At 50.1% G+C, this 14,851-nt stretch overlaps 1 protein-coding gene across 11 annotated transcripts in view; it reads left to right on the top strand.

The window, feature by feature from the left end:
* Positions 1–14,851, top strand: part of PTK2 (protein tyrosine kinase 2) — a 258,431-nt gene that overhangs the window by 173,266 nt on the left and 70,314 nt on the right. For 10 of the 11 annotated variants that reach the window (XM_047842378.1, XM_047842374.1, XM_047842376.1 and 7 more), the window contains one exon: positions 13,784–13,840. In XM_047842378.1, coding sequence (XP_047698334.1) covers positions 13,784–13,840 — 57 coding nt within the window. Of the gene's footprint in view, positions 1–3,936; positions 4,075–13,783; positions 13,841–14,851 lie in introns of all 11 variants that reach the window. The other variant, XM_047842383.1, reaches the window with a different exon arrangement.

Here is a 14,851-nt window from a genome sequence, read left to right as displayed (position 1 = left end):
TGGACCAGAGATTGTAAAACAATTTTTCTCTTTTGTATCTCTGCCATGAAAACCAACGTGCAGTGACCCTTTTTCTGTCTGTGGAAATGTTCGGTTTCATTGTTTCTGCTGAGACCTATGTGATGATATTTTTTTCAGTATTTATTGCAACTTAAAAAAGTTTTTTAATGTTTTATTTATTTTGAGAGAGAGACAGCACAAATGGGGGAGGGGCAGAGAGGAGCGGGACACAGACTCCCAAGCAGGCTCCAGGCTCTGAGCTGTCAGCACAGAGCCTGACAGGGGGCTTGAACTCATGAACCATGAAATCTGACCTGACCTGAGCTGAAGTCGGACATTTAACCAACTGAGCCACCCAGGCGCCCCTTACTGCAATTTTTTAAAATTTTGACTTTGCAACAGATTCTTTTAGTTTAGTTGTTAATCACGCATCAGCATTTCCTTTATTACTTTTAGGGTTTTCGAGTCTGTGACTAAAAGTTACCCTAAACTAAAATATATTTAACAAGTAGATGTTGTTTGCTTTCAGCTGCTTCCTTATAGATTCTACAATCCATTTTATAAAATATGCAAAAGTAGCTTGTAAACTGTAAAGTTGTATAAATTGTAAGGTGGTGTGTATATAGTCCGTAATAATTACTGTACTTTTCTCTTTTCCTGTGGTCTCTGAAATACTAGGTCTGTCATTTATTCGTTGCTCTGTTCCAGCTCCGTAAATAGTACTTATTTATATACGAATGAGGCCCAGAGATGATGCCTGGTGCATCTGCGTGCATTATCTCGTTTAAACCTCAGGGCCGTGTTCCTCGTGCTGTCTCCACCTTACGGAGGGGACATTGAGACTCAGAGCTGAGGTGGCTTGGCCTGGTTCACACAGTAAGCAACAGCCTGATTGAAACCCACGTCTTGGACCCCAAAACCCATTGTCTTCACATGAGATCACACTGAATCACTCAGAACTTAGTGATTTTCGTCTGTGGAAGGGATGGCTGTTTTGGGAGAGTTTGAGTGCAATTGCGTTTTAGTCTGTCCCCCCCCCCCCCCCACACACCTCCTTTGGCAACAGTAGTGTGGTGCTGACCCCTCCCTGACACTCTTCTGTTAAAGTTCACACCTGCCCTGTCTTCAAGTTTGAAAGCATTTCTTTTGTCTGGTTTACATGCTAGCTTCTATGCTGATAATGCCGTACTTTACGGGTAGTCTCTGTCTATCGCTGAACCTTGACTTTTAACACTAGCTTTTAGGCATTTTTAAAAAGTGCCCTAATTTAAGAGTATTAGTGCCTAGTACACACAAAGTTAATTTTTGTACATTAAATGCTGTGACATAATCTAATCAAACTGATGCTCCCGATTACTTTTATGTGCACAAAGTGGTTAAGTGTTGGATGGTATACCTGGCTTACTAGAAATTCTTCAGATTTCAGCGGTCATGAGTAGGGATCTATGATAAGTGTCGTGTTAGGAGAGACTTTTAGCCACTGAGAGGTTCACAGTTGTGTCTCACTGGGGTGGTCAGGATGGCTGATGGTGCTGTACGTGGATGATCGAAACACCCCACTGTGCTGGCCTCCCTGCACCACCACCATGAGGTCACTTGAACTCCCTTGGCCTCTGCTGAGATTTGGGCTGCTAGATCACCTGCCTGTCCTTTCTGTCTTCTAACGGAATTGAGAAAAATACTCTGGAGTCACACGGGTACGGAAACATCCACGATACACGTAAGAAGTAGTATTCAGAGCCAAACTGGCTTCCCAGTCCTGACGCTTGAGTTGGCCTTGACCCCTTGGCTATAGGCATGTAGAGGGACATGTATAGGCTCCCTGGAGGCAGCAGCCTGACACGCTTCAAATTCCAAGCAAGCCCGCAGGAAAGGCAGAGCAATAATGACTATGGCAACAGTTTAAACAGTGTATTCACAGGGCGCCTGGGTGGTTCTGTCACGTAAGCCTCCAACTTCGGCTCAGGTCGTGATGTCACAGTCCGTGAGACTGAGCCCCGTGTCGGGCTCTGTGCTGTCAGTTCAGAGCCGGGAGTCGGCTTCAGATTCTGTGTCTCTCCCTCCCTTTGCCCCTCCCTCACTCACACTGTCTCTCAAGAAATTAGGTAGGTAGGTAGGTAGGTAGGAAGAGAAAGAAAGAAAAGAAAAGAAGAGAAAAGAAAAAAAAGAAAAGAAGCAGGATATTCACTTTTCCACACTCTTTCCAGGCCACACACATCTGTTCCCTTAGCCCCGTGCACTTGATTCCAAAATGGAGAGTGTGCCTGCCTTGTCCCTAGTCACCTCCACATAATAAGGGGTCTGCAGTACCTCATGAGAGACTTTGAATGAGAGTGTTTATACTACTGCTTGCTTTGCAGTTTGGCCGTGTTTGAGTGTAGCTGGTTCATGAACCTTCTTAAATCTTCTGGGTGGGCTTATTAACATAATAATTAAAAATCTTTAATCTTTAAAAAAACCATTACTAAAATGCAAGGATCCCATGTATCATCTTGCCAAATAGAAAAACAAATACTGCTAATGTCCAAAGGCCCTGTTATATTTTTTCTTCACAGAGAAACATTTTAAAAGAAGGCTTGAAACTTTTAAAATATAAATTCTATAACTTGACCTCCAAGCTTTCCCTCCGAGTTTTTAGCATGATGTAGCTGCATAATAATTGTGGAACTTGTTAAAACCCAACCACGTGGTTCGGGACAACACATTTGAACACATTTGGTTCCTACTAGAAAGGCCAGAAAACTGCCTTCTTCTTTCCCTTTGTTTTCCAGTTTGTGAAACAAGGACTCTTGCCTTCCAAGTCAGATCCTGTTCTGTGTTTTCTTTTTGGAGCCTCATTACGAATCCGTGGATCTTTAGCATCGTCAGGGGTAGGGGGCCCCCATGACCACCCGGGTTGGATGGTCGCCGGAGTTTGCCCACCCACACTGTCTGCCCTGAAGGTCCGGCCGCTTTCCCTGTGCCAGCCCCTCGAGAAGCCCCATGTCGCCCCCATCCCCATCACACACGCCCATGGTGTGCCCTCTCCCGCTCTTCTCTGCGCCTCTGGTCACCCTCCCTGACCTGTGTGACCCTGTCCTGGGGGCACCGCTGCCCTGCTGCCCTCCTAGCCACAGCCACGGTCTTCTCTCTGAGCTGTTGCTGCACGGGGACTGGAGGGGAGCTCAGTGTCTGAATCCTGGCTCAGCGCCCCCTGGCGCCCCCTGCAAGCCCCGGGTGATTTCTGTGTTGGTGCTAGGCGATTCTTCCAACCCCTGGCCCCTCTGTGTGGGGCTCCGGCCCTCCTCTCGCCTCCCCCACCCCCTGCGACAGAGCTCGGCACAGGAGGTGCTGCTGTTCCCCCAGCTGCTTCTGGAAATCATCCTTCCCTGACTTCCCTCCTGCCTGCCTCACCACTGCCACCCCACCCTCCACGCTTGAGGACCCTGGCTCTCTGTCTTGGGGCCTCTTCTCTGCTGCCAGTTGCCACCTCCGGGATCTTAACTGTATTTCATGCCTTCGTTATGCTGGTTACTCCCGAAGTGCCATCCCAACCCCAGAAGCTTCCCTGAGCCCTAGACTCTTGGGCCGACTGCCCTCTGGGGCCTCATGAGCCTCTCGTACTTCATGTGCTCAGAAGGGAGCCCTGACCTCCCCACTGAGCATGCACCTCTCAGCCTCCTCTCAGTGGCAGCTCCTTCTGGCTGATTGGACCAGTCTTTGGGGTGCTTTGGGGTGCTTTGCTTCTTTCTCCTTTATAATCGGTCAAGTGGCACATCCTAACTGGCTCAGCGCTCAGGGTGTATCCAGTTCAGCTTTCTGTGCAGCTGCCCTTGTTCGCATGCACCCACTCTGTGCCTGGATGGTTGCAGTAGCCTGGCAGTTCTTGCACCCTTTGAAAGCTTCCCGGGAAGTCTTTGACAGTTAAGGCCGATCACCTCACTTCCTTTCTTACAGGCATCTACCCTGACGTCACTCACAGTGCAGCCAGAGCCCTGACGTGGGCTTCTAGGTCTGTGTCATCACTGGGAGCATTGGCCACCTCTCCCTCACCCCTCACTCTTTTGTCACCCTGCCCAACCTCATTGCTCCTCGGTAAGTGGCCCAGGCTCACCTCTGCAGAGCCGGGCCTGCCCTGCTGCTGTTTGCTCTGCCCAGATGTGTATACGACCCTTTCCCTCTGCTCCCGAAGGCTTTTTGCAAGTGACTCCTTCCGTGTTTAAAGTTGCAGCCTCACTAGAAAGTAAGTACGCCCAGCCCCCTTCTGTTCTGTTTGTCCCTGTAGCACGTATGTGTTGACACACCAGGTAATTTACCTTTTTGTTTACTGTCTTTTCCCCAAATGAGAACACAAGTTAAATAAGGTAGGAGTTGGGAGGCTAGCGTCTACATGGTGGGCCCAGCGCATGGCAGGTGTTTAACAAATGTAACTATCTTGTATAACGTAATGTATCTCAAATAAAGTAATTAGAAGGGTCCTAACAATATTTTTTTTTTAGTTTGTTGTATTTATTTTTTTGAGAGGGAACGTGAGCAGGCCAGGGCAGAGAGAGGGAGACAGAGGATCCGAAGCAGGCTCTGTGCTGACAGCAGAGAGCCTGATGCGGGGCTCGAACACACGAACCATCAGATCGTGACCTGAGTTGAAGTCGGACGCTTAACCGACTGAGCCACCCAGGAGCCCCAACATTTTTAATGATGTGGGCTGATCTTGGTATCACTGAAGAAAAGGTATACAGTAAAACCTTGGTTTGCATGCATAATTCGTTCCAGAAACATGCTTGTAATCCAGAGCGCTTGTATATCAGAGCAAATTTCAAGAACCATTGGCTCAGTTGTGATCATGTGATGTACGACTCGTATTTCAAGACATCGCTTGTTTATCAAATTAAAATTTATTAGAAATGTTTGCTCGTCTTGTGGAACACTCGTGGAACAAGTTACTTACAATCCAAGGTTTTCCTGTGCTTACATTTTTAAGAAGCTACTTGCCTTTGAGGTCAATGTAAAGAAGTCTCAGCCCAGTTTAGAAACAAGCAATGGGAACCTGGGAACAGCTGGCACTTCCATGGTGGCGGCCTCGTGCGTGTGGCCTGGGGAGTCCCCCGGGACCCTCTCCACAGCTCTTCCCTGGGAGAAGCCTCTGCTCCTGCCTCGTTTCGCAAATAAAACACAAACAAGTTTGGTAAGATTTTCAAGGTCAAGGAGTGAATAGTGGGGCCAGCATCTCAGTTCACATACACGTTCTTTGTATTTTTTATGTTTCCATAATTTCACACTTGGAGAATGGCTGTGTAAGAGCAGTAAAATGAAGTCTCGTCTATTCTTTATTCAAATCCACTGTGTTTGTACTTTGGCCCACTTACTTTATCCTTCACTCGGTTTTCTTCCTTTGAACCATTCGAAAGCCCTTGTGGACAGGGTGTGCCTTTCTGCCTATAAACTTTCCAACGTGTGTTTCCTAAGACCAAGGACATCATCTTAAACAATCACAGCGTAACTATCAAAATCAGACAACCTAATAGTGATAGACTGCTGTTACCTTATCCACAGCCCATGTTCCTGTCTCACCGGGTAGCGTCCCATAGAGCTCTTAGGCCAGCCCCTTCTCCTCACCCCCAGGCCCGAGCTCCCGCCCGCCTGACAGAGGGCCCTCAGGCTTCACACTGGACCCCGTTCTTAACCGAGGCACCGCAGGAAGCTGCACTCACGCTGCGGGGGTGGGAGGTGAGATGCTCGGTGATGAGGTTGGGGTCGCAGGGTACCCCGTCTGGTCTGAAATATCACATCGTATGTTTCAGTTCCTCTCGCTTGTATCCGCTAACACAGTGACACTGTCTGCAAGCTCTTGGCCATCAGTTGGTCCCCTGGCCTTTCTTGAGGGGCCCCTGTGGCTGTGCAGTTAAGTTTTGCATGTCTCCTTTGTCTTTTCTGTCACGCGTTATCACCGCTGCATCTCAAAGACCGTATGTCCTTTGTTTTGACCTCGCTTTGACAGACGCCCGCTGCTTCTCCACTCTCCTGTGCTGTGTGCTCCTGGAGGGCTAGGATGGGTAATGTGGGCCCAGCCGGTGTCTGGTGCACAGAGGGCGGTCACATGAGTTTAAAGTACATGAAAGAGGCAGGCAGTCCCTAGGTAGGCGCTTTGCAGCCTGTGTGTCCAAACCTCCTTGCTGGTTTTTACGTTAAGGCAGTTTATTCACAGTGTGCACTTAAGGTCTGTGAGTCTGTGTCTTTGCTGAGGATTTGGGAAAAATCGCTCATAAAACTCTCACAAATCCGGATCTGCTAGTTTCTGGCAGTTTTTCTGTATGGCTGAATGTCCACGAGGTTCTTGAACTGTTTATCCGTCTTTGTTTTTTGTCTAGTCTCATTTTGTTTTAGTTTTGTTATTTGTACAAATATCTATACCTTCACCTGGCTGGCTCTGCAGAGCTGGGAGACTGCTATGTCTGTCCAAAAGTATCTGTATCTAGTAGTAATCTTTGCTAAAAGACGAACTTGCACTTTAAAATGTTAATTCGTTTTTTAAAACTCAAGCATAGTTAAAGCGTGCCAGTAGTGAAATAAAAGCATTGCGATTTTGTTTCTGCTTTTATGCATCTGCCTTAAAATGTAACCGAAGTTTCCTTTTGTACTGAATAATGTGTTTCTGTTTTTCTCTTCCCTCCTCTCGCCTCTTTGTAAAGGAGTCAGTCCCCGCCAGCATAAAGTTAAGAAAGCTAGGCGCTTTCTCCCTTTGGTCTTCTGTTCCCACGAGCCTTCTCCTACGGGTACTGCACTAGCTTGCGCCAGCTCCCACTCGCCCGTGCCGGCAGCGGACCTAACCCCACGCTCGTAGACCGTCCCGAGCAGAGTGGCCTGTGCTGGGTGTCCGCGCTCGGTAGCCGTACGGGGGGCGACGGTTCGCGGTGACCGTCTCTGGGCTGCTGTCCAAGAGAAGACTTTTTGTTTGCCTGTTTGCCGGGTTTCCCACGCATGACAGGGCGAGGCGTAGCTTCCTGGTTTCCTTACGGGGCTTGGTGTTCTGCCTCGGGGGCCGGCAGGTACCTGGCCGTGCCCTGCGGGCCGACTGAGTTAGCGAAGTAGAGCGGTTGGGCTGAGCCCCGGACGTCTGCTCCTGCTTTGCTGGCAGGTGCTCTGGGGTGCCGCGGGGCAGAGGCAGCCGGGCCACTTGGATAGTGTTCTGGAAAGCAGAGATCGTTTGTTGTAAGTAGAACAGGAATTTCTCCAAACAACACTGCATAAATTTAAATGGAAACTGGATGTGTGGTACAGCTTATGTGCTGGGCCTGGCCTGTGGCCCCCGTGTCCTGGGACCCCCATGGCTCGCTGGGGGAGGCCCTCCTGGAGGAGGCGTGCTGAGGGCTGGGCCCCTGGCTAGCCTTTACCAGACTCATTAATGACTGGTTATTTTCACTTTTATCTGAGCGGATGCACATTCCCTTTGAGGGAGGTAAAGGCCATTTTTAGCATTTAACTGCGAGAGCCTGTAGGATTAATTTTGCTCAGTGTGGTAGAAAGCAGCTTTGCTGAACCGCTGTGTAACTTTGTATAATGTGTTGACAGCTTCAAACTCGCCATAATGTCCTTAAACGGAGTAAACACACTTTCTGCTGCAATCGCTCTTTTATCTTTCGAATGAGACCTGGGGGGTGAGTTTTTGTTTTCCTTGCACTTTGATTTACTTGTCATGTTAATAGTGTGTCTCCCTCTCTCCCCTCTCCCCTGCCCCTCTCCTCCCCACCCTCCCTTTCTTTGCATGCTACCTGGATCTGCAGATGAAATTAGTGGGGACGGTAATATTTATTTTCACATTTGTGTTACTAATATCAGAATTATTTATTCGTAAATATGGTTCAGTATTCAATGAAAGGCAGAATGTGGTTTTGATTCAGCAAAACAAGTGTGAAAAGATGATGCTGTGAACAAATGATCTAAAAATTGTTGAGGGCTTTGCACTTTCTCTATCATGTGTCAGTGGTAAATTGGAGTTGTATATACACACAGTGAGTTCTCTAGGTTTCCTTGTTAACTTTGGGTTTCAAGAAAGATTATCACAATGGTACCACTCACGAGATTAGTCGCAGTGGAAAACTGTCAATGATAGAGATCCCCACGGGATTTCCCAAATACAGCGTATACACGTAACAATTTTAGTCTGGGAGTGGGTAGCAGAAAGGAAGCAGCAAAGCGAGATCTTTAAGAACCACACAAACTAGCGAGAGAGATACCGGCAACAGTGTCACGATTGTTCTTCAAGCAGTTGAGGGTAGCACTTAATGAGCCGGAAGTTTGAAAGTCACATTTCGTGACTCAGGTTCCCCACTTCCTGTCTGCCTACATGAACCTTTAACTCTTCACACGAAACTCAAATTAGGGGGGGATGGCATTTTTCCTCGTGATGGAATGAGAGAATGCTTTCCCTGAAGGTTTCGTCTGGGTCATTTTCATGGTTGGGATGGAGCACTTGAGCCGTGAAAGGTCTTAACCACGTGACTTTGGGAAAGTGCGTCTGCTCCGTGGAGGGCCCCTCCTCGGTAGAAGCAGTCAGTCAGTGGCCGCTGCTGGCATGGGGCCCCGTGTGCAGGTGCTAGACCGCGCGGCTCCGGGTGGGGTGTCGGGTGTCGTCGTGGCCGCGAGCCCGAGGGGGACCCCCGAGGCCACGGCTGCCGCAGGATGCGTGGCAGGAAGGAGGCTCCAGCCTCACGCTTCCCCCCACCCCCCACCCCATCCTGTCACCAGCGGCCTCCCTCAACGGGCCTGCGCAGATTGCTTTATGTCCCGCGTCTTCATCCACAAAGGTCTCAGTGGTTGTTGTGAGAATTACTGTGCAAACGTGAAAATTTGACCACGTGTTCATGAACACGTGGTTTTTCCCACATCGTCTGTGTAAAGAACCCGTTCCCCCCCACACTTGACCTTGCCAGTGCCGTGGGCCAGACGGGGCAAGTGTTACTGTTCCCGTCCTGCAGACGAACAAGCTGGGCCTTGAGGCTTTCGTCACTTGGGGGCGCACGCGCTGAGGCCCATGTGGCCCAAACCCAGCCCACCTCTTGTTCTTCCCCGGAGCTGAGGACGATTATTACTGTTTTTACTGAGTGGGGAAAAGACAATAGTATTTGTGGCATCAGAACCACGTCAAATTCCCATCTCAGCGACCACAAGTAAGAGCTTCTTAGAGCACGGCCGCCCCCATCTGCTCCCGCGGCTGCCGACGGTCACTTAACAGCGGGGTCGAGCAGTTGCAGCAGAGTCTAAAATGCACACCGTCCAACCCTTTCCGGAAACGAGCTGCCGAGCCTGGTCTGGGCCATGCAGCTGGTTGATATGAAGGAGCACGGTTGGGCCCTTCCTGGCTTCCTAGAAAAGAACTCTTCCCCTGCTCCCCAGTGCCTCTCGGCTAATGGCACGTCTCCGTCCCCCGGGTCAGATAAGAAGCTGTGACACTGCTCAGTCCCACCAAATGGCCCAAGTAATCTTGTCCCCATCAAGGCGTTGCTCTGTGGGACTAATGCCATGTTCCAGCTCCCTGAGGGCAGGATGGAAACCAGTCAGGGGAACAGGCTGTCAGAATTGCAGGGGTCCAAGCTGAGGCACGAGCGCCACAGGGGAACAGGGGACACCGCTGTTGGCCAGGCCGGTAGAGGAGGTCTGCCCCTCTCCCATCAGAGATTGAGCAGGTTGCCCGCGTTTGAGAAGTTCGTGAGCCTGAGGGCTTCTGTGCGGCTTCTTTTATTGACAGCCACAGGGTGGTAGCCGTTGTCCACTGACACGCGCTTCCCCGATTCCAGGCGGAGCCCCCTTCGCAGCGACCCCAGAGGCGTCAGGCTCTCTCGGTGACAGAGCACGAGACATCGTGCAGCCGTATCATTTTCGACAGCAGCCTCACCTCTTGGGACCCTGCTCTAAGATGAGGACTTGGTTCTTTTCTCTCCTAATTGCTGAGCTGTCAGTTTCTGTCCCTTTAACATGTATCCCTGTCACTTTTATTTTACCACCTACCATGATACCCAACCTTTCAGAGTATAATGTACCAGGTTTGGGGAGTCTCCATTTTTAAAAAGGTTTATTTTGAAACATTTAATTCATGGGCCAGGTACCCTGAGACCGTCTCCCCAAAACACAGGTCCCATTCTTGTGAACATCTGAGCAGAGCTGTGCCGGTGTTGGGGGGGGGGGGGGGCGGTGGGGGGTAGGTGGGAGTGTCCCTAAATGTCCCTAGAGGAGTAGTCCATAGTTTTGGAGCCTAAAGTCCCCAGGGACACTCAGCTGGCTCAGTCAGTGGGACATGCGACTCTTGATCTCAGGGCTGTGAGTTCGAATCCCACGATTTAAAAATAAAATCTTTAAAAAAGCAACCAAAGTGCCCGTAAGCGTTGTGGAAGATCCTAGTGAGGTGGGCACTCTGCCTGAGTGCCGCTCCACGTACCAGCCCACCACTGATTGGCACCGGGACCCGGGGGACCCTCACGTGCCCTGGGGGTCTCAGGTTCCTGTCCGCGGAGGGGGGCGATGGTCGCAGTACTGCCTGGCCGGATAAGCGGAACAGTTTCTATCAGTGTCGGCCACGGGCTGCCAGCATCGTCCGTAAGTGAGGAATGTGGATCTGGCTTCCCTGATCTGTGCCCAGATCTTGAACCTGCTTCCTGTTTTTGTGTTTGTTCTCCTTGTATCATGCCATTGTTTTGAGGGGGAGGGGGGACGTGGACAGTTTCAGGCTGGCCTGCAGTTTCTCAGGGGCCCTTGAGCGTGTAAAAATGCCTCTCATATCGGTATCATATTATCCCATAATCTTAAGACCAGAAACGTAACAGAGAGCTGGATCCATGTCAAGCGTTCCTGGAGAAGTATGCCCAGCGTCACGGCTGAAGGCTGCTGTGTGGACGGCCACAAGCAGAGTCTTGTAGGCCTGTGCGCCTTCAACGGTGTCGACTCTGCTCCACAGGAACCGCCTCGTGCAGGACACAGACACTGCAGTAACGTCTTCCCTTACACCACAGCGCACAGACGCCGTCCTGAGTGACGCCCAGATCGCTCTGATAGCCCCCGGGTTTCACATAGAATCCACAGAGCATCGAGAGGAAAAAATTATAGGCTCTTACTCATGGTTTTGTGAATTCATTAAAGGATCTGCAACTTGATTTTTCCCAGATCAGTTTTGTACACTGGCCATTTTATTTTTATGGCCTCAGATTGTCTCAGAGGTTGGACTCTCCGGTGAGACTTTTATAAAGAGAGGCAGTCCCAGAAGCCACTATAGTCCCACCGGGAAGGCCGACCGGGAGTCTCAGCAGGCAGGCACCCCTCAGCTGCCAGACCCCTTCCACAGAGCCCTCCGAAGAAGCACCCCAAGGGGCTCCCATTTTGTGACACGCCTCTACGTGGCTCATTCTCCTGCCGACCCCACTCTACACGCGAGGGCACAGCTAGGGCACAGCCAGGCGAGCTGCCCCTGCAGGATCGGCAAGCCGGACACCGGCGCCACCCCCCCCCCCCCCCCCACGGTCTGCAGCCTTGCACCGGCCACATAGCTCCTTTGCCCCAGCTTTGCGGGGTGTGTGGACCCCTCACCGCCTGAGGCCCCCTCACCACCCCTCTCTGCCCGGCCTGTATATGCCTGGCCCCTTCTCCATGCCAGGCACCGTGCCAGATGCCGAAAATACAGCGGTCAAACACACACCTGGGCTCCGCTCCCCTGGGCTCTCCGTCTGGAGGGGGACAGACAGTTGACAGGGGACCAGAGGACTGCCAGATCGTTGATCCTGATGGAGGCTGAGGAAAGTAAACCGGGCAGCATGGTTAAGAGTGAGGGGGGTAGAGGGCAGGTTCGTTTGAGACACTTGGGCCGAAACCCGAATTGGCCGAGCCAACACGAGCCCCAGCCCCGTGCTGAGCGCTGGGCCGGAGGCCTGCTGTGACGTCACCGCGCGCCATGCCCTTCTCCATCAGGCGGGCGGTGTCCCCACAGCCACACAAGGACTCAGTGCCCGTGGTGGTGATTGATCCATGACGTCCCCTCGTGGAGCTCAGAGCCAAGTGCAAGGACTGCCGAAGCGCTCTGGTGACAGGGCGGCGGAGGAAGGCGTGTGGAGGCCGGGCGCCCGGCAGCTGTCCCCGCCAGGATCCTGCTGCCCCAGGGTCACCTCTGAAGGCGTGTGCTCCGTAGAGAAGGAGGAGTAAGGGTAGCGCCTGTTTGTGGAAATTCTGCCTCAGCTTTCTGAGGGGAGGGCATACAGTCGAGCTGGGCAGATTTTGGAGTAAAGGGAGAAGACGGATCCGCAAATGACATGCGTGTGACGTGTTGCCTCAGCTGTCCTAGCTGTTAGTGCAGAGTCCCCCTCCGCTCGGTCCTTTTTCTTCAAGTGCCCCAGTCACTGCCTTCTGTGCCCAGAGAGCATTTCAGCGTCCTTCATTAAGCCAGCTCACACAAAAGCAAAGCCGTGGGCCGAGGACATGCCAGTCACCGAGAACAGGGTAAGAGGGAGAGGCAGAGAAATTAAGGAACGTGAGGTCCGGGTAGAGTAACCCTGAAGTGGCGTTACTTACGACACGTAAGAGTCATACAGATCGCCCACCCTCCTTTCACACGGGACTCAGCAGTGGTTTACATTTACTAGATGGTTCAAGGAGAACTGATCTGTTGACTTTGTTCTACCAGCTCAGCCAAGAAATAAATTCTTCCAGGTACTCTTAGCTTTGGGCTCCGTCATTACCACGGCAACGTGGAACAACTGACGTCCCGAAGAACGTAGACTATATATATTCTCTCTTTCCTGTAATTTTAGTGTCTGAGTGAAGTAGTAACGGCATGAAGGAAAGAGCTTTCAGCTCGTAGTTTCTCTGGGGCCAGAGGTGGTGCCTGGTCAGGTTTTCTCCTGGAAGAGCTCCCTTAAGAGACCAGCGAGGAAGTACGGCCCTCCTTTCCTGGCCCAGCAGTGGCAGTCCTTCTGCCTGGAGCAGCTAAAGGTTTCCCTCTTGACAGAAGGAGAAAACAGACAAGGCTTAAGTCTGCGTACGTGTTACTCAGGTGAGGGTTTTCTCCAAATGAGCTTCCCCCCGTTGACGTGGCATCGGATTTCTAAGTCACCGTGTTACCAAGAGGAGTGAGTGGAAACACGGAAACGCCTTGACATCACCTCAGAAAAGAACTCATTTTAATACGCTCTTTCTTCTCATTTCATTCTTTCTCTTAGATCTTTTACCCTTTTGACGTTAATGCGTAGTCTTCAAATATCTGAGTGAAAAGCGACAAGAGAGAAATTCCTGCGTTTCTTCCACCCTGAACAGACGAAATGCATGACCCGTGTCCTCAAACGTCAGGCCGCCATTTTTGCCTTCTAAAGGAGAGCATTGAGCTCATGCTGTAGAGTCTAATTATGAGTGATGTCAGGTTCCCTGTTTTTGAGATACTCGTCTTGTTTGGAGAAATCCCGGGAGACAGCAGTGGGGCCCAAACGTGCCTTTGGTGTAGATGAGAGAGAGTTGTGCATTCAGTGCAGATGGGCGGCCTCAGATCGTGCGCATAGTTGCTCCACATCTTTCTGTCATTCGCAAGGGCTCTCTGTGCGAGCTCTGTTTGCTCCCTGAGAAACAAGTCTGTGTGTTATAACAGATTGCACCATGACGTCACTTTTATTTCCATAAATGACTCATGTGTGAGCAAAAATTGAGTAATCGTGTTTTAGGAATGTGTCGGCATAACAGGGGACTTAGGCAGATCGTTTTGCCTTTGCAAATTATGTTAAAGGCCAGGAGGTCAAATAGTTCACATCTTCCAACGTGTCTGTTTCCTTCCCTGCAGAAACCGACGACTATGCTGAGATTATAGACGAAGAAGATACCTACACCATGCCCTCAAGTAAGTAGGCTCTGGATTTTGTTCTTGTTCAGATTTGACAGATCCTTAACTTTTAAGTATCTTCCGTTCAAAAGTTGTAGATATTTATTGGTTTCTTTCAGAACTGTCTTTAATACCTCACATTGAGTGTGCATAACAGAAATATTCTTTTCAGTCTTTAGAAACCTGTTTTGTATTTGACCAGTCTGAGGTCAGGAGCCTAAAGCTAAAATATCTATAGTAGGTCAGCTTAGTTACGGGTTTTTTGGAATCTCGTCTCGTGGCTCTATGATAATACAGCCTTTATTGATTATAGAATCTCCTCTCTGTGGAATATTATATTATTTAAAGTTACATATCTATACACGTTTCTATATTCAGTTTTTTCTACTTGCATATTCAGTTAGTTGCATTTCCCCTTTGAAACTCTGTTGCTTGCTGCCCTTGACTGACCAGGTACAAAGAGCTTCCCTCATCCATTGCTTCCAGTCCACACAGCTTGGGGGGGGGGGGGTGCGCTTCAGTTATGACTTTCCTGCAGCCTAGAAACACCAGCTGCTTCTCTCTGTTTTGTGCTGCTTCTTGATTGAAGAGAATCCGGAAGCCCCAGGTCTCGTGTTGGAAGATAGAGTCCCAGACCTTGAATTGGAGACACACTTGAAATTGCCTTCACATAAGAAAAAAAAAGTTTACTGGCTCAGTCAGTAGAGGATGCAACTCTTGATGTTAGTCACGGGTTCGAGCCCCACGTGTGGCACAGAGTTTACTTAAAAAAAATTTTTTTTTAATTTAAAAAATTCAGCATTGGATGACCTGATTTCCATAGAGCCACACGTATTTGTAAAATAAATGTTTCAGGCACTTTATTTACCCTGTTGTGTAACTATTGTAAAAGATGCTCTCATTTCCGTTAACTATACACATGAAAGAGGCATTACCAGCATCAGGCCTGCATTGTCCTGGGTGCCCCCAAATCCCTCACAAGGGTTCCTTGTGTTAGAGAGTGGTCCAAAACAGAGGGAAGCGCGGAAG

This window comes from Prionailurus viverrinus, chromosome F2, assembly GCF_022837055.1.
Source record: "Prionailurus viverrinus isolate Anna chromosome F2, UM_Priviv_1.0, whole genome shotgun sequence".
NCBI lineage: Eukaryota > Metazoa > Chordata > Mammalia > Carnivora > Felidae > Prionailurus > Prionailurus viverrinus.
This window is presented reverse-complemented; position numbering and strand designations above follow the sequence as displayed.